We start from the raw sequence: 22238 nt of genomic DNA, 5'->3' as shown, positions 1-22238 counted from the left end.
AAGATTCAGGGCAGTGGGAAGGAAGGAGACACTCAGTCAATAGCTCCCCTCAGTGAGGCTCCAGGAGCCCCTATGGGGAGGGTCTCCTGCTCTGTTGCCTATTGCTTCAGTCTCGGGGAAGGAGAAACCCCTTACAAGCTCTCTTTTTCTTCAAATGCAAGCCGCTCAGTGGTTTGGATTGGGCTAAACTCCAGCGTGCATTTTGGTTAGCGGCTCCTGCAGTGGAATCCTTTCCCCTGGTGACCAGCAGGCACATACAGTGCCCACCCCCAGCATGCAAAAACCAATCCTTGCCCTGAAAAGTGGAGACCCCACAGCCAGACGGTCCATAGCTAGGGTGACAGAGACCTCAGTGGTTACTTCAATATGATAATGTTGGTATTTGTTAAGTGCTTACTATGTGCAGAGCACTGTTCTAAGCACTGGGGTAAACACAGGGGAATCAGGTTGTCCCACGTGGGGTTCACAGTCTTAATCCCCATTTTACAGATGAGGGAACTGAGGCACAGAGAAGTTAAGTGACTTGCCCACAGTCACACAGCTGACAAGTGGCAGAGCTGGGATTCGAACTCATGAGCCCTGACTCCAAAGCCCATAAATGTACATACATAAGGTACCTCCTCCAAGAGGCGTTCCCAGACTGAGCTCCTCTTCTCCCTCTACTCCCTCTGCCATCCCCCCTTTACCTCTCCGCAGATAAACCCTCTTTTTCCCCTTTTCCCTCTGCTCCTCCACCTCTCCCTTCCCATCCCGACAGCACTGTACTCGTCCGCTCAACTGTATATATTTTCATTACCCTATTTATTTTGTTAATGAATTGTACATCGCCTTGATTCTATTTAGTTGCCATTGTTTTTACGAGATGTTCTTCCCCCTGACTCTATTTATTGCCATTGTTCTCGTCTGTCCGTCTCCCCCGATTAGACTGTAAGCCCGTCAAACGGCAGGGACTGTCTCTATCTGTTGCCGACTTGTTCATCCCAAGCGCTTAGTACAGTGCTCTGCACATAGTAAGCGCTCAATAAATACTATTGAATGAATGAATGAATGAATACCTACAGGTGATTGGGTGCTTTTCCTTAGGAGGTAAGCCTGTCAAAGGGCAGGGACTGTCTCTATCTGTTTCCGATTTGTACATTCCAAGCGCTTAGTACAGTGCTCTGCACATAGTAAGCGCTCAATAAATACTGTTGAATCAATGAATGATAATAATAGTAATTTGGGGATTTGTTAAACACTTGCTAGGTGCAAGGCACTGTACTAAGGTCAGGGGTGCTTACAAGCAAATCGGGTTGGACATGGTCCCTGTTCCACGTGGGGCTCACAGTCTTAATCCCTATTTTATAGATGAGGGAACTGAAGCCCAGAGAAGTGAAGTGACTTACCCAAGGTCACACAGCAGATAAGTGGAAGAGCAGGGATTAGAACCCAGGTCTTTCTGACTTTCAGGTCCATGCTCTATCCACTAGGCCATGCTGCAGAAAAATATGCAGGAAGATGTCCATAAAGCAATGTACATTTTACATGTTCAGATCTGCTACACGAAAATTCAATTTCCTTACATGTGTTGTTGAAGTAGGATTGATCTCTTATTGGCAATTTCCATGAGAGAAGTTTAGATGTACTAGCTTTCTGTGTAGCTGTTAGCCATGTTTTCAGTTCCTTTTCTACGTGAACATTTATTCACACTGTAGTCATCAGCCATATGCTCTCCTCATTTAAACCTTCAAGATCAGGTAAACGGAAGAGGGAAAGGACTCTTATTTTATGGCACAATCTTTTTATTCATCTTCATAATACCCAGATATGAGATCAGTTGCAAATTTGCAATATGTTCTAGAAGTGTCATAGATGTCTGAGCACAGGGAAAGAAAAGCCCCATTTATAATTCTTTTCATAGGCAAAAATAATGGCACATTTCCAGATGACAAAATATTGTGCAAAATGAATGTCTCAAGCGGTCTCAAATAACATCCCTAAGTGCATAAAATATTAGCTTAATTAGTTAGAACAGTTGCTCTAGTATAAAATTTATCCTTTAAAATGTAAATGAACATTTTGCCTGGGAAAACAAATTCTGATTCTTTCAACTCCGCAGGAATGCAGTCCAATATATGGAATTTTTTTTTGAGAGGATTGCCCTTCTGCCTTGTCGTGCCTTTCCCCGGAAACTTCAAGGGCTCCGTGCCCTGGAGATACCACATGCTCTGTGTACTGTTTGAATTTTTTGAGTATCCCCCATTTCACAGCTAGAAAAACTGAGTCTAAAAGAGGCCTTTTACCTTGCTCAAGATCAGAAATCATTGGCCTAGCCATAATGATAAATCCCGCTGTTCTCGCTGTTACTCCCAAACATTATTTTCTGAAATAGAAGGGAGGCAGCATGGCCTAATGGAAAAAGATCTGGGAGTCAGGAGACCTGGTTCTTAATCCCAGCTGTGGCACTTGGCTGGGGGGTAACTTTGAGCAACTCACTTTCCTTCTCTGTGCCTCAGTTTCCTCACTTGGACAATGGGAATAAAATTCTGTGTTCTCACTCCCTCTTAGACTGTTAGCCCCAAGTGGCTCAGGTACTGTCTCATCTGATTATCTCTCATCAACCCCAGCACTTAACACAGGGCTTGGCACATAGTAGGCACTTTGTAAATACCACTGAAAAGCTTAACTAGAAACTATTCTTCAAAAATGAAGGATAATTATCTTGTCAGAGATATCAAGATAGGTGGATATAACTGTACATATTTCTGTAGAGGTATCTGTAGAAATCTATCTATAGGTAGCTGTCGTAACATTTGCATATGATGCTATTGATGTGAGATCCTATTCATGTGGGTGAGGGCCAGGTGAGAAAACTGAAGCATGACTGACGTTCCTTTATCCTGGCCCACTTCCTTGTATAGAACTTTTGTTTAGGGTAGGGAAGGGACCCCCTCTCAGGGTCGCACCTGGAGAGTTTCCAGTAGTCTACCAGTCTCAACTATGGGAGGGAAAGTCAAGCAGAGGCATGCCCATTCCATTCCTAAATTGGGCAGTTGCTAGTGAGTTTAAGGCAATCAGCAACAAGTCAAAACTCACCTGTGCTGAGCAGCAGCGGTTTGAGAAAGTCAAGGGCGGAGATTCAGGTTTATTGTGTGGAAGGAGGCAACGGTAAACCACTTCCAAATTTTTTACCAAGAAAACCTTATGGATACACTACCAGAATGATTGCAGGTGGAGGTGGGACGTCCTGGGAGAGATGTGTCCATGGAGTCGCTATGGGTCGGAGACAACTCGACAGCATAAAACAAGGGAAGGGATGAGCAGGGAGACATGCACTTGAGTTTTATTTCCACTAGTGCAGGGAACTTGTCTACGAACTCTGTTATATTGTACTCTCCCGAGGATTTAGTACAGTGCTTTGCACACAGTAAGTGCTCAATAAATACAAATAAATAAACAGCACTTGAGAAATACCATAAATATTACTTATTCCAGTCGATCTGTTGCTTGATTCGTGAGGTTTTGCACTGAGCCAAGCATTCAAACAGTCAATCCGTGTTATTTATTTTTTTGTGGCCTTTGTTAAGCCCTTACTAAGTGCCAAGCACGGTACTAAGTACTGAGATATATAGAGGCTAATCAGGATGGACACAGTCCATGTCCCACATGGGGCTTGCGGTATTAATTCCCATTTTAACAGATGAAGTAACTGAGGCACAGAGAAGTCATGTAACTTCCCCAAGGTCACACAGCAGACAGAGGTAGGAACCAGAATTAGAACCCAGGTCCTCCTGACTCCCAGGCCCATGTTCCATCCACTAGGCCATGCTGCTTCTCAGCATGGCCTCTGTGCAGAGCATTACACTAAATGCTTGGGAGAGTACAATAAAGAGACATGATCCCTGCCTTCAAGGAGTATACATTCTAACCACCCATACTCTCTTGCCCAGTTTCGTTGGGCCAAGTAGTAGGCACTGTGAGCTGGCAGTTTGGGGTCAAGGGGACAATTTATGGCCTTAGCCTAGAAAGTTTCTCCAAGCCCTCCGCAGCAGCAAATACTGTTGTGACCTCATTTGCTTTTTATAGTGTTGTTGAATATGATCCTCAAATCCACCATGCAAACCATTAGTCTTCTTTTTTTTTGTTTTAATTACTGAAGAGATGATTACAGACTATATTACTCCTTTATGAATAAATATTCTGCTAGAATGTCACGACATAGTTCCGTAAGGTCCCCAAATAAGATCATCTATAAAGCTAATGAAGGTCAATAAAGATCCCATCTTTCACATTTTTCAATACAGATGGTGACGTGGCTAACTTAGCTCAGCTTGGAACACTCCATCTTGTACATTTCCCCTTAAAATGTGCTGTAGTCCTTTTTTGTCTTATATAGTGCATTGTATCTCACAGCTATAGAACAGCACATTTTATTCCTTGGGAGACTATCCCTTTTTATGTTGAATCTGTGAAAACATGTTAGTTCATTAGGAGCTTCCTTGTGGTCAGGGATCATGTCTGTCAGCTCTGTTGAGCTCTCAAGGGCTGAATAGAGTATTCTGCACACAGTAAGAACCCAATAATTACTAGTGATTGATTGATTGGGTCCCTACTGAATTAGAAGCATTCTGTAAAAGCAAAGTTATGATCCTTGCCCCTCTGATTATTTCCCTCTCCCCTATCAGTATAGGGACTTTTGACAAGCAGCCCCAGGACATTGAATTTCTCTACCAGAGTAAACCTTCTTTCACATCCAGGAAATGTCCTTTGCCCAGATATTTTGATCCCCATCTCTATTCTAGATGTAATCACTTCTTCAATCTATGCATATCTAGATGGAAGAAGTCCTGAGGGCCAGCTGAATTTTTTTTTTTTTTTGCTGAGCACAGTGTTTGTTAATGGCATTGTGTGTGATCTTGAGAAATAGAGCTGTTTGGAGGCTGCCTCTAAGACCAATAATAATAATTATTATTTTTATGGAATTTGTTAAACACTTACTATGTTCCAGGCACTGTACTAAGCACTGGGGTGGATACAAGCCAATCAGGTTTGACTCAGTCCCTGTCCCACATGGGGCTCACAATCATAATCCCCTTTTTTCAGATGAGGTAACTGAGGCACAGAGAAGTCAAATGACTTGCCCAAAGTCACAGAGCAGACAAGTGGCAAAACTGGGATTAGAACCCAGGTCCTTCTCCCAGGACTCTGCTCTATCTTCTAGGCCACACTGCTTCCACACTATAATTTAAGAGATAGAGCATGCTGGACTATCTAGTCTCTTCTTCCTTCCCTTACTCTTTTTTGATCGTACTGGTTAAGTACATACTATGTGCAAGTCACTGAACTAAGCACTAGGGGTAGATCAATCAATCCATCAGTGGTATTTATTGGGCATTTACTATGAGCACAATACTTTACTAAGTGCTTGTGAGAGTGCAGTGCAACAGAATTAGTGGAAACATTCCCTGCCCATAATGAGTTTACAGTGTAGTGGATTATCCGGTTGGACACAGTCTCTGTCCGTCACAAAGGGCTCACAGTCTTACTCCCCTTTTTACAGATGAGGTAACTGAGGCACAGAGAAGTTAAGTGAGTTGTCCAAGGTCACACAGCAGGCAGCCGGGAAGCTGGGATTAGATCCCAGGCCCTCTTATTTCGAGGTCCATGATGTTTCCTCTAGGCCACACTGCCTCTCACTAGGCCATGCCCTTCCAGATCAGCTCAACTAATAAAGAGCTGAGATCATGATAGTCTGCCAAGTTCTTATAACAGCTGCTGTCCAGGGCAAAACAGGATCACGGTACTCCAAAAGAGCCCCATTGAGCTTTCTTCAACCAGGAAGGAAGTTGCCATTAAAGCAGTCCGAGATAAGAGGTTATACAGGAAACTGTAGATTTGAATGCGCATATCCAAAAATTTTAAGATTTAGAGGGAACAAAATATCTGTGTGAAATAGCGAGGGACCTACCCATTTTTTCCCCTACTTTGGGGAATGATTGGATTGATTTGAGTGGAAAAGTTGGGGTAAGTCTAGGGAGCTTGGAAAAATTGGGCCCCTCATGTCAAGGCTGTGGTGATTCTGTCAGTTGCCAGGGTAGAGTTTGCTTCTTTGTGTGTCTCATTGTCATTTTTATTTGGAGACCAAAGACATACTGTCCATTGAATGTTTCAATTCAGGGATTATTCTGTTTCTTTAAAAAATACCAGAAACTCCATTTGTATTTTCATAAGGCACTGTCCCCCACCACAAACTGAGACGTGACATTCAGCCATCACAACCACCTCTTTTGCTGATCCATTTTTAGTAATCCCGCTAAAATACAGAAGCTCACTAGGAAAAAATGAGAGCTTAATTAAAAGTTTTGCCAAAACAAGAGCACAAAACCAATACAGTGTTGGGATTTTTCCATCTTCTGATGTGCTCTGCACACAGAAAATGCTCAATAAATGCTATTGATTGATGGATTTTTATACTACTCCATCTTTTTATCTTGTATTTTGTGGACTTTCTACATTTTCTCATTTTTTAAATATCAAAAGCCATTTCATTCTCTCCAATTTTTACTTTATAATGCTACATCTGGACACTATTTACCCATTTGCTTTAAGACAAGCAACAGGAAAACACAAAGTGTAATTCCTTCCTAATGTTAGTCACGTGCCTTATTTTGTGAGATAAAGACCCAACTTGTCCCTTTTGCAGCCACCAAGAGATAAGAGTCTGAATGGCCTTCTTGTGGGATATCGGATTTATTATCGGGAGCTGGATTATGAAACTGGATCTGGACCTGAGTCCAAGACTGTTACAAATCCTTCTGCTCTAAGAGCAGAGATCTCACGTGAGTACCTACTTCTTCCACTGTGGTCCATTTGCTGTGCCTTTTATGCAGGACACAATGACCATTCAGCTGCAGGCAATATCCTTTTGGACAAAACTTATAAAAGTGCCAGGAGTGGTAAGTTTTTTAAGAGGGTCAGAGCAGCTATCTATGCTATTCCTTTTGCACCAAGCAGCATACTAACTGATGGGCCTAATATCTGTCAATATGCCACAGCGGTTGCTTCATCGGCAGGAAAAAGCACTTCTGAACTGTTCGAAAGGAAACGCTTCTCCTTTCATCGGCACCTAGCCATGGGGAAGCTTTGGGATTTTTAAATTTCCCTGTTTTTTCTTGTTCTGGGAATAATGACAACCAACATTTCTTCCCATATGACATTCTGGTGCCTCATCAAAGTGGATTGCATCAGGAAATTCAGCAATTTGATGGCAGCATTATCACCTTCCGCCACACTTGATTCTCTGTCAACAGTTTTGCATTATAGCATCAACTGTTTGGTTCCCTCCACAAATCTTGCTTTCTGTTAAATTGATCTGGTCATGATCTGGGGTTACAGTGTGGTTCTTCACATTCGGAGAATCTGTAAAAACAGAGGAAAAATAGTTGTTCAAGTCAGCCTTTTCCAGTTCACTTATAGTAATATTGGTTTGTGGAGTAGAATATAATTTAATCCAGCTATGATCTGAGGATGGAATTTTATAAGGGGAAATTGTTTTTCAGACACTCGGTTTTCATTAAATGACACCTCAACCTGAGAAATACAGTGATCCAATGTCAATTGGTTTTTACTAATTGATGCAATTACCCCTTCTAGACTGTAAACTCCTCATGGGCAGGAAACATGCCTACCAATTCTGTAGTGTGGTACTCTCCCAAGCGCTTAGTACAGTGCTCTGCACACAGTAAGCTCTCAATAAATACTGTGGATTTGATCTCAGAAATGTCATGAAACCGATATTTGGAGTAATTTCATTGATGCAAAAGAAATACATTTTCCAAGGTTCCAGAAACTTTTATTTCATGGTTGTGTTTCCAACTTGTAAAACCAATGCCTAAGATTTGTGCAGGAGCAGACTGAAGGCCATGCATTCTATAGAGTACATTCAGTTCTGCCATAGTACATATTTTCATTATGTTTTGTTAAAATGCTGCTAGAAAATGAGGGAACTTCCATCCAATGTGAGCCTGTTTGGATGCAGAGTTCCAAGTTTTTGGACTAAAAGTTTCATATACATGAAATTGGAAAAGGCTGGGTACTACAACCCACTTTTCCCTAAACATGATATTCTGCAAGAACACAACCTCTGCATTTTAGGAGAACTGGGTGTACTGGAAAAGCAGTTTCCCAGGAGTCAGAGTTTCTAGCTTCAGAATGCTACTCTGTGATGTGATCCATCACACCAGATACTTATTTGTTCTATTTAGCCAAATATATCAGCTGTTTACCTAGGCTGGGCATTTGAATGATTTGCTGTCATTTTGCAAGAATTAAATAATCTCCAGGCAGCACAATCATGTTCTGGGTTGTGGGATGGCGAAGTGATTTTTACTGCTCTTTGAGGTGTGGTCTTGACGCTGTAACTGTGCCTGTTAGTGAGGTCGCATCATCTCCCTCAGCTTCTGCTGAAAATCATTTACGATAACTACTTCCCTGCTCTGTAACTAGCTTTCTGCTCTGCTTACCCTCAATAGCCCAAAGCAGCTTCAAGACGGTGAACAGCAGTTCTGCATTAACAACATATGAATTAACACGTAAGTACACACAGCCTTTAGCTGGAAACCTGTGTAACAGTTGAACATACACCATAGATAAACCCCCATTGTCCTTCTTAGCCAAACAGAAAGTAGCACCAGTTGATACTCTCCCAAGCACTCAAAACAGTGCTTTGCACACAGTAAGCACTCAGTACATACAACTGAATGAATGAATATCTCTGCCACCTTAAATCCCGCTTTTCCTGTTCAGCTCTTCAACACATCTGAAGAAACTGTTTTTAAACATTTCTTACATAGATCGTGTTTGTCTTAAAGTCATAGCATTTCTCAGTATTTTGCATACTAATTCTCTAATGCTAATCCTAGAATTCACACTCCATCTGAATCATTATTGATTCACTAGGCACTAGGAATTTTTTTTTTTGATTGAAAGACCAAGAATAGTGAGGGAATCAAAGAATTTGGTACAGAAAGGTGTGCTGGATTAGAAATGGAACAAAGCAGAGTTGAAAGGCAAGTCACTTCAGAGTGATGATGGTTCACTAGGCAGGACTTGCTCCAGGCTTTTGAATTATAGATTACAATGAGGGAGAGAAGTGAAGCTCAAACCCACCAAGTCACATGCCTGCATGCACTCACATAATGTTTCATTGCTTCCCAGTTGACTTTTCCTCTCCTGTACTGGCTTTCTCAATAACATAAGTTTCATTGTTTACACAAAGAGGGACATTATGAATGAAGAAAGTGAGCTCCTGCATCTGGGTGTTATGTGTAAGCCTTCACAGCTTGAGTGTTGCATCAGATGTCATTTACTGTGTATCTGAAACCAGGGAGATGCTGGATCCCTGACTCAGAAATGTGGGCAGAACACTTGTAAACAAAGCAAAACTGGAAGAACCTCAGGGAGGTGATTCACTGAACCCGTACTGAGTAATGTCTTGCAGGGAACTGTACAGTAGAGCATATAATAGAATTCCCCATCGAGGTGGGGAGGGGTCAGCATTATGAAAAATCTCTATTTTTGTGCATTAGAACACACATACACCCACAAATCTGGGGTCCTGCAAGTACAGAGATATCATTTTGGGAGTTTTTAAAGTTGTGATGAAGTTCTGCAGTTCAAATTTGTGCCAAATTTAACCTGCCCACAACCATCACATCAGGAGCGAGTCTTCTGCACTTGATAGAAAAGGACCCCAATCAACAGTATTCTCAAGTTCTCAACACTTACACTTTCTTCTCCTGTTTGCAAGCAATTTAAATGCAAAATTATTCATATATGTCAACCATCAGGAATGGGGGCCCTACCCTATAGGCAGGGTCTCTGCTCAATGAGCCTTGTGACGTGATGAAACAAACTTAGCTGTCGATGACTTCATTTGCCTTTGTGATGAAATTGTTTTTTAGTTCAATTCTTTTCTTCAGTTCTTTTCTTTAATTTCCACATCACCAAACTACTGAACTAGAATTTATCACCAACTGAAGTATATAGGAAGTATTGCTACTTCCATGCCTCTATACATAAGTATACCTAAGTATACTTATATACATAAGTATATAAGAAGCAATAGGAAATATTGCTACTTCCATGCCTCTATACAACTTCTCCACTGAACGTATTCATTAATAATTTAAAAACCCTTCTGATCAATCAATCAGTGCTGTTTATTGGGCACTCACCGTGTGCAGAGCACTGTACTAAGTGCTAGGGAGAGTACAGTATAACAGATTTGGTAGACATTTGGATTCACTTACACTGTCTTCTCCTAGTTTTCCTCCTATCTCTCTGGCCATTCAGTCTCAGTCTCTTCTGCAGGCTCCTCCTCTGTCTCCCATCCCCTAACTGTGGGAGTCTCTCGGGGCTCAATTCTGGGTCTCCTTCTATTCTCCACCTCCACCTCCTCTCTTGGAGAACACATTTCCTCCCATTGGTAGAAAGCTACCATTTTTATGTGGATGATTTCCAAACCTACAACTCCAGCCCTGATCTCTCTCCCTCTCTGCAGCCTTGTATTTCCTCTTGCTTTCAGGACAGCTCTAATTGCATGTCCCACCAACACCTCAAACTTAACAGGTCCAAAATAGAACTCCTCATCTTCCCACCCGAACCCTGTCCTCCCCCTGATTTTCTTATCACTTTAGACAGCACCATCATCCTCCCTGTCTCACAAGCCTGTAACCTTGGCGTTATCCTTGACTCATTTCTCTTATTCAACCCACATATTCAGTCTGTCTCCAAATCCTGTCAATGCAACCTTCACAAAGTCATTAAAATCCACCCTATCCTCTCCATTCAAACTGCTACCACGTTAGTACAAGCACTTATGGAAGCAGCGTGGCTCAGTGGAAAAGAGCCTCGGCTTCGGAGTCAGGGGTCATGAGTTCGACTCCCGGCTCTGCCACTTGTCAGCTGTGTGACTGTGGGCAAGTCACTTAACTTCTCTGTGCCTCAGTTCCCTCATCTGGAAAATGGGGATTAACTGTGAGCCTCACGTGGGACAACCTGATGACCCTGTATCTACCCCAGCGCTTAGAACAGTGCTCTGCACATAGGAAGCGCTTAACAAATACCAACATTATTATTATTATTATTGATTAGTGCATCAGCCTCCTTGCTGACATCCCTGCCCCCTGTTCTCCCCATTCTAGTCCACACATTACTCTACTGCCCAGATTATTTTTCCACAAAAACTTTCAGTCCATGTTTCCCCGCTCCTAAAGAACCTCCAGTGATTGTCCATCCGTGTCTGCATCAAACAGAAACTCCCTACCATCGGCTTTAAAGCACTCGATCACCTTTCCCCCTCCTATTTTGCCTCACTGCTCTCCTACTACAACCCAGCCTAAACATTTAACTCCGCTAATGCCATTCTACCTCGATTTCATCTACCTTGCCTCTGACCCTTGCCCTCATCCTGCCTCTAGCCTGAAACACCCTCCCTCTTCATAACTGACAGATGATCACGCTCCCTATCTTCAAAGCCTTATTAAAACCACATCTCCTCCAAGAGGCCTTCCCTGACTAAGCCCTCGTTTCCTCTTCTCCCACTCCTTCTGCTCGCTCTTGCACTTGGATTTGCGCTCTTTATTCCCCCTTCACTCAACCCCACAGCACTCATGTACATATCCATAATTTATTTGTATTAACTTCTGTTTCTCCCTCTAGACTGTAAGCTCAGTGTGGTCAGGGAAAGTGTCTGCCAACTCTGTTATATTGTACTCCAAGTGCTCAGTACAGTGCTCTGCGCACAGTAAGCACTCAATAAATATAATTAATTGATTGACTGTGTTATGTTTTCTTTCCCTGATGTTTTTGTCTCTCCCTACCTTTAAGCGACAAATTGGGCAAATGACACGTCCGACCCAAAACTCCAGTTCCAAAATCAGAGACCAGACTACTGGTAGGAAAGGGGACCTGGGGCAACCTTTATTCCACTGAACTCTTCCCCAAGATGTAATAGTATGCTAATAATAGGAGTTTTAACAACTTAACTAATTGTGCTTATAATGGCGTAAGTTATCTCCCTGTTGGTAAGGTAGGCACTTGGAACTCTCTCAGTTCACTCACACGTATTTAGTCATGGCAGATCAAGCTCCATCCTGAGGATGGACCTATATTCTATATGTGTTTCCTTATTCATGTGTAGTCACACTCTCAAGAAAAGGTGTGAATTGCTAAAAGTTATTCATGGGGGAAGCAGCATGGCTCAGTGGAAAGAGCCTGGGCTTGGGAGTCAGAGGTCATGGGTTCGAATCTCGGCTCTGCCACTTGTCAGCTGTGTGACTGTGGGCAAGTCACTTAACTTCTCTGTGCCTCAGTTACCTCATCTGTAAAATGGAGATTAACTGTGAGCCTCATGTGGGATGTTCTGATTACCCTATATCTACCCCAGCGCTTAGAACAGTGGTCTGCACATAGTAAGCGCTTAACAAATACCAACAGAGAAGCAGCGTCGCTCAGTGGCAAGAGCCCAGACTTGGGAGTCAGAGGTCACGGGTTCTAATCCCGGCTCTGCCACTTGCCAGCTGTGTGACTTTGGGCAAGTCACTTCACTTCTCTGTGTCTCAGTTCCCTCATCTGTAAAATGGGGATTAAAACTGTGAGCCCCACGTAGAACAACCTGATCACCTTGTATCCCCCAGTGCTTAGAACAGTGCTTTGCACATAGTAAGCGCTTAACAAATACCACAATTTCTTTTTATTTATTTTATAAAATTATTAAGGAACCTTTATATGATCATTAAATGAAACAAAAGAAAATGGAATTGGTGAGTGGAACTATATTAACGTCCTTGTAGGAAGGATTAGTAAGTGGGGTTTCCTTGGGGACAAAGAGAGTGGTAGAAAATTTTGGCACGTTTGAGCCTGGTACCCTGTTTGTGCATTAAGGGCATGCAAGCAGTCATAATGTACACACAATATTCATCCAAATAACCAGATCTTCCCCTCCAGCTAGCTGGAAAAGAGTAAAGAGTGTCTTTCAATGGAGGTTACCCTGCCTATTCTGTAGCTGGACTCTGGCCTGCGAATTCAATTGCTGCTCCCTCGAAGTCACTAGCATAGTGGAACTGCATATATTGCAACCCCTGTCTGCAACAAACACACACTTTCTGGACCTGGGCTTTTCCCTGAAGTTAGCAGAGAGTAGCCTTGACCATAGCTGTCTCTCTCCCTTTCCCTGGTTCCTGCTAATTCTGAACAGGTCACGTACAATCTAACGGTGGGACACATATTTGCCATGTCTGGCCACTGCAAGAGTGTATGCTTGATATATGCAATAATGTACTAAGTAATACCCAATGTCTGAAATAGTTAATATTCTTTTCTAAAGTGTTTAATTTTCTACCAGGGGGTAAAAATAATGGACACTAGGAGAATTGGCTCTGGGGTTGGGACCATGGTCATAGACATCATTGATTTACTGAGCACCTACTGAGTGCAGAGCTCTGTACCAAGATGGTAGATACCATCCCTGCCCTGAAGAAGCTTAGTCTAGTGAAAACATTCATGTATGTGACCACTCCAGTTTCATGAAGAAAAGAATGGTTTCAACTCTGCAGGCTCCAGCTTTATCCAAGAGGGGGAGTTTGCAAAATGGGAAAATGGTGAGGAAGTTGCTGTAAGTGTCGTGCTTTACTTTGCAGATCTGAAGAAGTACAAGAAGTATGAGGTGATAATGACCGCTTATAACATCATTGGGGAGAGCCCAGCAAGTGCGCCAGTTGAAGTCTTTGTAGGAGAAGCAGGTAAGTCACTGATACATTCTCTGTTCGGTGTTGGGAGTAGCTAATAGTAGGGACTCAGAAGCCAACACAATGGCATAATCTTTCTATACTGATGCTCCGTCCCGGAAGCCTGGAGTGAAAATAGTTGGTGCTTTCCGCTAACCAGTATTTCTCCAGTAAACCAGGTTTTGCCGCAAGGATCTGGCCCTCCTAAAATCAGTGATTTCTGCTCTGCTGAAGTGAGCATAATCAAGTTTTCTCCCCGCTTCCCCAACCCTCAAATTGAGCTTTAAAGGTTTTATTTCATCTCCGAACTTAGCATATTTATTACTTTGCTGTAGAATATTGATTTTCCGATCTGAGAAAAAGAAGTTATTAATGCACAGAAAGCTAAAGCTGAGTGAACGTTAAATCTCGATACCCCCGTAGAAAGCCAAATGCCAAAGTTTCCAGAAGCACATGCCTTGTGATGGCCAGGCAGGGAGCCCAAGATGCCTGAAACCCAGACCAAGGTATGGTTCACTGTCCATCAGCCATCCTAATGGTGTTCAGGCTACTGTGGGACACAGAAGTGGCATGGCCTAAAGAAGCAGTATGGTCTAGTGGATGGAGCACAGACTTGGGGAGTCAGAGGGACCTGGGTTCTAATTCCGGCTCCACCGCTTCTTTGCTGTGTGACTTCAGGCAAGTCACTTAATTTCTCTATGCTTCAGTTACCTCATCTGTAAAATTGGGATTAACTCTGTGAGCCCCATGTGGGACATGGACTGTGTCCAATCTGATTAGCATATTTCTACCCCAGTGCTTAATGCAGTGCCTGGCACATAGTAAATGCTTAACAAATATCACAAAAAACAAGGAAATAAAAAACAAACAAAAAAACCAAATGGTCTGGCTTTAGTCCTCCTTATAGAAAGGGCGTGCTCCCTCTGAGGAATTTCCTGTCCAAAAAATTCCTCTATATGATTGAATCAGAGTTCTGTCTAAACCCACATCTCTGTTCTCCTTGTTAATGAAAGAACTCTAGACAGATATGGATAAATGACAGAAGAATCAAAGTTCTCCTTAAAGAAATTAAGCGGGAAGTCCGTGTCCCTAAAGCAGTCCTCTCACCTTCATTTCTTACTCATTTAACAGTTCAATCGCAAGGCTCAATGTTGATTGGAAAATCAGTGGATCTTCAGTGTGGATGCAGATTCAGAAGGAATTCAAAGTAGAGGGAAGCGGAGCTTAAAGACATGTACATAGGTGCTACTTTGGCGGGGCCGGTGCAGTGGGGAGATGGTACCCCAAAGCTTAGATGACACCAAAGTGCTGAAGTGGCAGTAGGTCAGAAAATTGTGGGGATTAGTTTTTTTTTTCCTTTGTGAATTCCTTATGTTCAATGTCCCCAGACTTGGAGGTTGGTATTAGAGGAGCAAAGTGTGCTGAGTTGCTCTGGGGAGGGGAGCGATGATTGAGTGCCTTAAAGCTGACGGGAAGGAGTTTCTCCTTGGTGGTTTCTAGATCAAGGACTGGCCAGACTAGGTGCTAAAGAAAACCCTGTAATGCCGTCCCGCTTGAGTAAAGGCAGGGCCAGAAGAGCTATGGATTGTACTATAAATTGAGGTATGACTGTTACACTATAGAATGCATGGGGGATAACGCTAAGAGTACTGTAGCAACAACTATGCATTTGATGATTCCCACACCCAGTAAAGTTGGAATAAAAATGAATCAGAGTATTCTTTTTCCGTAGCAAGTACTCTTGAGTGAATGGAAAGGATTGTGTGTAATCAAGAAGGTAAAATATACTTCTTGTTGTAGTTCTCTGACCAGATGATAAAATCACCTGGCAGATAGGAGGGGAGAGCGATGTCTGTCATTACCACTGATGGTGGCAAGATAATCTTTCCACTTCAAAAGCACAGGTGGAGAGGTTTTTTTTTTTCTTTTAACTTTTAAAATAATAAATTCTGGTGGCAGTCACTGAGGAGGAAGGAAAAAAAATGAAAGACAGGGATGAAGGGCTAGGCAATCTAGAGAGGCAGCATGGCCTACTGGATAGAGGATAGGCCTGGGAATCAGAAGGTCATGAGTTCTGATCCCGTCTCTCCCACTTGTCTGCTGTGTGACCTTGGGCAAATCACTTAACTTCTCTGTGCCTCAGTTCCCTCATCTGTAAAATGGGGATTGAGACTGTGAGTCTCACATGGAAGAGGGTCTCTGTCCAACCCAATTTGCTTGTATCCACTCCAGTGCTTAGTACAGTGCCTGACACAAAGTAAGCATTTAACAAATACCACAGTTATTATTATTATTATTATTAGAGTTTTGTTGGATCCTGGACAGGTAATGGAACTGCTTTCTTTCCCTGTTTGCTGTTTCTTCATCTTTCGAATAACCTTTCGAAATCTGCCATTGGGTGGTTTTCCTCCCAGATACTTTTCTTGGAATAATTCATGCTATTTTATCTAGGTACACCTTTCCCATCTTCTCCAGTTACTCTGGGATGAAAGAGTCCTAACAGGTGAATGAGAAGAGTACACAAGCTAGGGGAGATGAGATATGCAACAGATGCCATAAGAATAAGCTATTTCCTCTCTCTGTAGCAGCATTATTCTGCCACAGCATCCACAATGGGCTTTCATGGCCTGAAACAGTGAAAACATTTCAACACATTAGAACTGACAGGTGCAGTCACTCTAATTGGCCTTTCAGCTGCTTTGATTCAGTCTGAATATCAGTTTAGAATCCTTGTATTGTATTTATGCTTGGGAAGGGATGGGGAAGGCAGAAATTGCAGTTCTGGCAGAACTGTTCCTAACTTTGGGTATCTTTATTCTGAATCCCAGTTTGGGGTTTCTTAGTTATCGCGCATCAGGATAGGCAGTTTATTGGCCTAGAAATACAATACTTTATACATTTTTGTCTGACAAATATTGCTAACTTGTTGATTTAAGGAAGTGCTACAAACCTTCTTAAAATGTAATTTGGACCAGTTTCAGTTCAGTTTTGGCCAAACTTAAACAAACCCCAGCTTGAGTGTATCAAAAAGTAAACATTAAATTTCCACGAAAAATAAACAGAATCAATCCTTTTAGTTTGTGGGAAAGCAAGAAGTTTGCATTATATTGTTTGTGAACATTGGCATTCAATGTTTCTCATGGTACTTTAGGTAAAAAAAAAATACTTCTTTACAGAGCTCATTAAAATGTTCAATAGATTTTATTGGTAGTGTCGTCAGGACAGTCAACGTGCATCTTTAAAGAAGGCAGAGGAGCTTGTCAACATGAATGGGGCTGACCTCCAGGTTCTAGTAGTAAGAGTATCTATTAAGCACCTGCTATGTGTAAAGAAAGCATTGGGAAAGAATATTCAGGTGGAAAATTAGACATGGTCTCTGACCCTCAGGGGCCTCACCACCTAAAAAAATTATCTACTAATTATTGAGCATGTACCTTGTGTGGCGATTTGTACCAGTTCTACTTTTCCTTCATGAAGAGATGTACAGGGCAGTTGACTGAACCCTTAGTCCCAACAGTTCACTGAAGTGCCTACCTAAAGAAAGCACAGGTACAGTAGCACCACTGAGACGTGAGGCTCTCGACCCCTTTCAAGTCATATTTGCGCCTTTGACTTTGTGTCGCAAGTCCAAGCTAGAAACTTAGTATCCCACCATCCTATCCAGTTTTCCCTTTGCACTCTTCCACCATCTTTGGTAGTTATTCTAGAAAGACCAGTAGCACTGCTTATTAAAGTGACTTTTGAGCAGGGGCCTGGAAGTCAGAAGGTCATGGGTTCTAATCCAAGCTCCTCCACTTGTCTGCTGTATGACCTTGGGCAAGTCACATTATTTCTCTGTGGTTCAATTACCTCATCTGTAAAATGGGGATTGAGACTGAGAGCTCCACATGTGACAGGGACTCTGTCCCACCCGATTTGCTTGTATTCATCCCAGCACTTAGTACAGTGCCCGGCACATAGTAAGTGCTTAACAAATACCACAATTATTATCATTATTATTAGTAATAGTAGTAATAATAATAATTATAACACTGCCTACCTAGTGCCTTTTAGTGGGCTCTTCTTAATATTATTTCTTTCCCCATGCCATTTGAAGGGCTTTCCATGCCTGTTAGATTTTTCATTCATGATTAACTCTCTCTTTAATTAATAATGTTGGTATTTGTAAAGCGCTTACTATGTGCAGAGCACTGTAATTCCCACCTCCAATGTAGTTCTAGGGAAAAAAAAGGATTTATTGAAGGGATCTCTTTTGTCCTCTAATTCATGACCTGCATGAGACTAAATGGATTCACAGTGTTTCAAAAACTGTTCATTTCTGGTCAGTTTCCTTTAAATCACAAAGTTGCTGACTACTTTAGTTTCTTATGCCCACACCACAAGCTGCACTTGGATTTCTGGAATCCCAATAATTTAGTTTAAAATGATATTGTGCAAGAGAAAACATGTTTGAGTAAATAGAATTATGGCCACCAACTCTACCATATGGTACTCTCCCAAGGGCTTAGTTCAGTGCTCTGCACTCAGGAAGTATAAATACCATTGACTGATGGATAAACTTGGAAACAATCATGAGTCTAGATTCTCTTGACAGATTAAATGGAACAGCAGCAGTGTAAATCTGTGGAAGGAGTGATCCGATGGCGTGATAAAAACAGATGTTGTGAGACTGTGGCAATAGCCTTACAAAGACAAAACCAAAAAAAATAAAATAACCCAAATGTTATCTCACTGCCAAAACAGGTAGCACTTCTCTTTCAAAAAAATCATACAGAAAAGTTTCAGAATTCTGTTCCCATATCTAAAATTGCTGAATAAATTTATCTGGCATTCTTAACTCTGCCAAGGGTCAATAAATCAATCAATCGTATTTATTGATCACTGCATGCAGAACACTGTACTAAGCGCTTGGTAGAGTACAATATAACATAGCTGTATAACTTGCTGTAATAATATAACAAGTCACACCTGACTTGTGATTCATCATCCAAAAATGAAATAATCTTTCATTTACCATTTACAAATGGGGCTTTGATCCATCCTCTCTCCTCACAAAGGATGCATTAAATGTTTCCCCCAAATTCTAGGCCAGTTTTCTGGCTGGCATCTTGGTCAAGATTAAGCCCTGATCTGAATAGATCAGAACTATAACTAATTAATGATTGTAAAGCACTTTAAAAATACAAGGACTATATAAATGTTAAGCATTCATTAAGATTAAATGGCTTCCAAAGCCAAGAAGGCACTAAGCCAGCCTCTTTATTAAGCCTGGTTTCTCGTATTATTTCTCTCTCCTCAAGTGAGTGTTCACAGCACCCTCCAATTTAATATTGAGGCTGTAATTAATATCCTGCTTACCCTTTTTTCCAGATCATTAATAATGATTTTAAATAAAACCAGACCTTAAGCAAGTCCATGAAGCAACTTCTCCACTGACACACATGAAGCGGCATCTCCTCATGAAATGGCACGTTCACGTCTTGGCAGAGGAGAAGAAGATGTCTTAGAATCAGTGTTGCCATGATAAAGAGTGACAAGGAGAACTTCCCTCTCAAGTCTACCCTCTTGACTCTTCCCTAGTCTTTGCACACACCAAGCACATCAGGACAGTGGAAACTCTAAGGCCAATATGATTGCACTCTGACCCCTTCTCAAGTACCAGAGGTTCATTGAATCAGTTAATCAGTGGTATTTTTTCAGTGCTTACTGTGTGCAGAGAGCTGTACTAAACACTTGGGAGATTACACTATAGAATTGGTAAACACGCTCCCATTAAAAAGTCATGGAGAGATTCATTCATTCATTCAATCAGTATTTATTGAGCGCTTACTATGTGCAGAGCACTGTGCTAAGCGCTTGGAATGAACAAATCGGCAACAGATAGAGACAGTCCCTGCCATTTGATGGGCTTACAGTCTAACTGGGGGAGAAGGACAGACAAGAACAATAGCAATAAATAGAGTCAAGGGGAAGAACATCTCGTAAAAACAGTGGCAACTAAATAGAATCAAGGTGATGTACATCCCATTAACAAAATAAATAGGGTAATGAAAATATATACAGTTGAGCAGACGAGTACAGTGCTGAGGGGATGGGAAGAGAGAGGGGGAGGAGCAGAGGGAAATGGGGGGAAAAGAGGGTTAAGCTGTGGAGAGGTGAAGGGGGGATGGTAGAGGGAGTAGAGGGAGAAGAGGAGCTCGGTCTGGGAACGCCTCTTGGAGGAGGTGAGTTTTAAGTAGGGTTTTGAAGAGGGAAAGAGAATCAGTTTGGCGGAGGTGAGGAGGGAGGGCGTTCCGGGACCGCGGGAGGAAGTGACCCAGGGGTCGACGGCGGGATAGGCGAGACCGAGGGACGGTGAGGAGGTGGGCGGCAGAGGAGCGGAGCGTGCGGGGTGGGCGGTAGAAAGAGAGAAGGGAGGAGAGGTAGGAAGGGGCAAGGGGATGGAGAGCCTTGAAGCCTAGAGTGAGGAGTTTTTGTTTGGAGCGGAGGTTGATAGGCAACCACTGGAGGTGTTTAAAAAGGGGAGTGACATGCCCAGATCGTTTCTGCAGGAAGATGAGCCGGGCAGCGGAGTGAAGAATAGACTGGAGCGGGGCGAGAGTAGGAGGAAGGGAGATCAGAGAGAAGGCTGACACAGTAGTCTAGCTGGGATATAATGAGAGCCCATAGCAGTAAGGTAGCCATTTGGGTGGAGAGGAAAGGGCGGATCTTGGCGATATTGTAAAAGTGAAACCGGCAGGTCTTGGTAACGGATAGGATGTGTGGAGTGAACGAGAGAGAGGAGTCAAGGATGACACCGAGATCGTGGGCCTGAGAGACGGGAAGGATGGTTGTGCCATCCACGGTGATAGGGAAGTCTGGGAGAGGACCGGGTTTGGGAGGGAAGATGAGGAGCTCAGTCTTGCTCATGTTGAGTTTTAGGTGGCGGGCCGACATCCAGGTGGAGACGTCCCGGAGGCAGGAGGAGATGCGAGCCTGAAGGGAGGGGGAGAGGACAGGGGCGGAGATGTAGATCTGCGTGTCATCTGCGTAGAGATGGTAGTCCAAGCCTTGAGAGCGAATGAGTTCACCAAGGGAGTGAGTGTAAATGGAGAACAGAAGAGGGCCAAGAACTGACCCTTGAGGAACTCCAACAGTTAAAGGATGGGAGGGGGAGGAGGTGCCAGCGAAGGAGACCGAGAATGACCGGCCAGAGAGATAAGAGGAGAACCAGGAGAGGATGGAGTCCGTGAAGCCAAGGTAAGATAAGGTATGGAGGAGGAGGGGATGGTCGACAGTGTCAAAGGCAGCAGAGAGGTCAAGGAGGATCAGAATGGAGTAGGAGCCATTGGATTTGGCAAGAAGGAGGTCACGGGTGACCTTAGAGAGAGCAGTCTCGGTAGAGTGGAGGGGACGGAAGCCAGATCGGAGGGGGTCCAGGAGAGAATGGGAGTTAAGGAATTCTAAGCAGCGATTGTAGACGACTCGTTCTAGGATTTTGGAAAGGAAGGGTAGTAGGGAGATAGGGCGATAACTGGAGGGGGAAGTGGGGTCAAGAGCGGGTTTTTTTAGGATGGGGGAGACGTGGGCATGTTTGAAGGTAGAGGGGAAGGAGCCCTCGGAGATTGAGTGGTTAAAAATAGAAGTTAAGGAAGGGAGGAGGGCAGGGGCGATGGTTTTAAGAAGGTGAGAGGGAATGGGGTCCGAGGCGCAGGTGGAGGGGGTGGTACTTGGGAGGAGGGAGGAGATCTCCTCTGAGGATACTGCAGGGAAGGATGGAAAAGTAGGGGTGAGGTTTGGTGGGGGGAAGGGGAGAGGCGGAGGGGTGACTTTGGGGAGCTCAGACCTGATTGTGTTGATTTTTGTGATGAAATAGGTGGCCAGATCATTGGGGGTGAGAGATGGGGGAAGGGGAGGAACAGGGGGCCTAAGGAGAGAGTTAAAGGTCCGGAATAATTGGCGGGGGTGACGGGCATGGGTGTCGATGAGGGAGGAGAAGAAGTTTTGCCTGGCGGAGGAGAGAGCAGAGTTAAGGCAGGAAAGGATAAATTTGAAGTGTGTGAGGTCGGCTTGGTGCTTGGACCTTCGCCAGCAGCGCTTGGCAGCTCAAGCATAGGAGCGTAGGAGGCGGACAGAGGAGGTGATCCAGGGCTGTGGGTTAGTGGAGCAAGAGCGGCGGAGGGAAAAGGGGGCAAAAGAGTCGAGATGAGTAGAGAGGGTGGAGTTGAGAGCGGAGACCTGGTCATCGAGAGTGGGAAGTGAGGACAGGGCAGCAAGGTGAGGAGAGATGCTTTTGGAAAAACGGATGGGATCAAGAGAGCGGAGGTCTCTGTGGGGCAGTAGCGAAGATTTGCAGGGGGAGGGAATGTGAGAGATGAGGTAGGTGAGAAGGTTATGGTCAGAGAGAGGGATTTCAGAGTTGGTGAGGGAGGAGATAGTGCAGAGATGCCTTAATAAGTTAGCCAGTTGTATTTATTGAGCGCTTACTGTGTG

The 22238-nt window shown here is 43.4% G+C and overlaps 1 protein-coding gene across 3 annotated transcripts in view; it reads left to right on the top strand.

Annotated features, from left to right (window-relative positions):
• SDK1 (sidekick cell adhesion molecule 1) overlaps positions 1-22238 on the top strand; it is a 739495-nt gene that overhangs the window by 649977 nt on the left and 67280 nt on the right. For 2 of the 3 annotated variants that reach the window (XM_029057498.2, XM_029057500.2), the window contains 3 exons: positions 6683-6818; positions 8511-8570; positions 13680-13781. In XM_029057498.2, coding sequence (XP_028913331.1) covers positions 6683-6818; positions 8511-8570; positions 13680-13781 — 298 coding nt within the window. The remainder of the gene's footprint in view (positions 1-6682; positions 6819-8510; positions 8571-13679; positions 13782-22238) is intronic. The other variant, XM_029057499.2, reaches the window with a different exon arrangement.

Source organism: Ornithorhynchus anatinus, chromosome 2 (genome assembly GCF_004115215.2).
Source record: "Ornithorhynchus anatinus isolate Pmale09 chromosome 2, mOrnAna1.pri.v4, whole genome shotgun sequence".
In the NCBI taxonomy this organism is placed as follows: domain Eukaryota; kingdom Metazoa; phylum Chordata; class Mammalia; order Monotremata; family Ornithorhynchidae; genus Ornithorhynchus; species Ornithorhynchus anatinus.
This window is presented reverse-complemented; position numbering and strand designations above follow the sequence as displayed.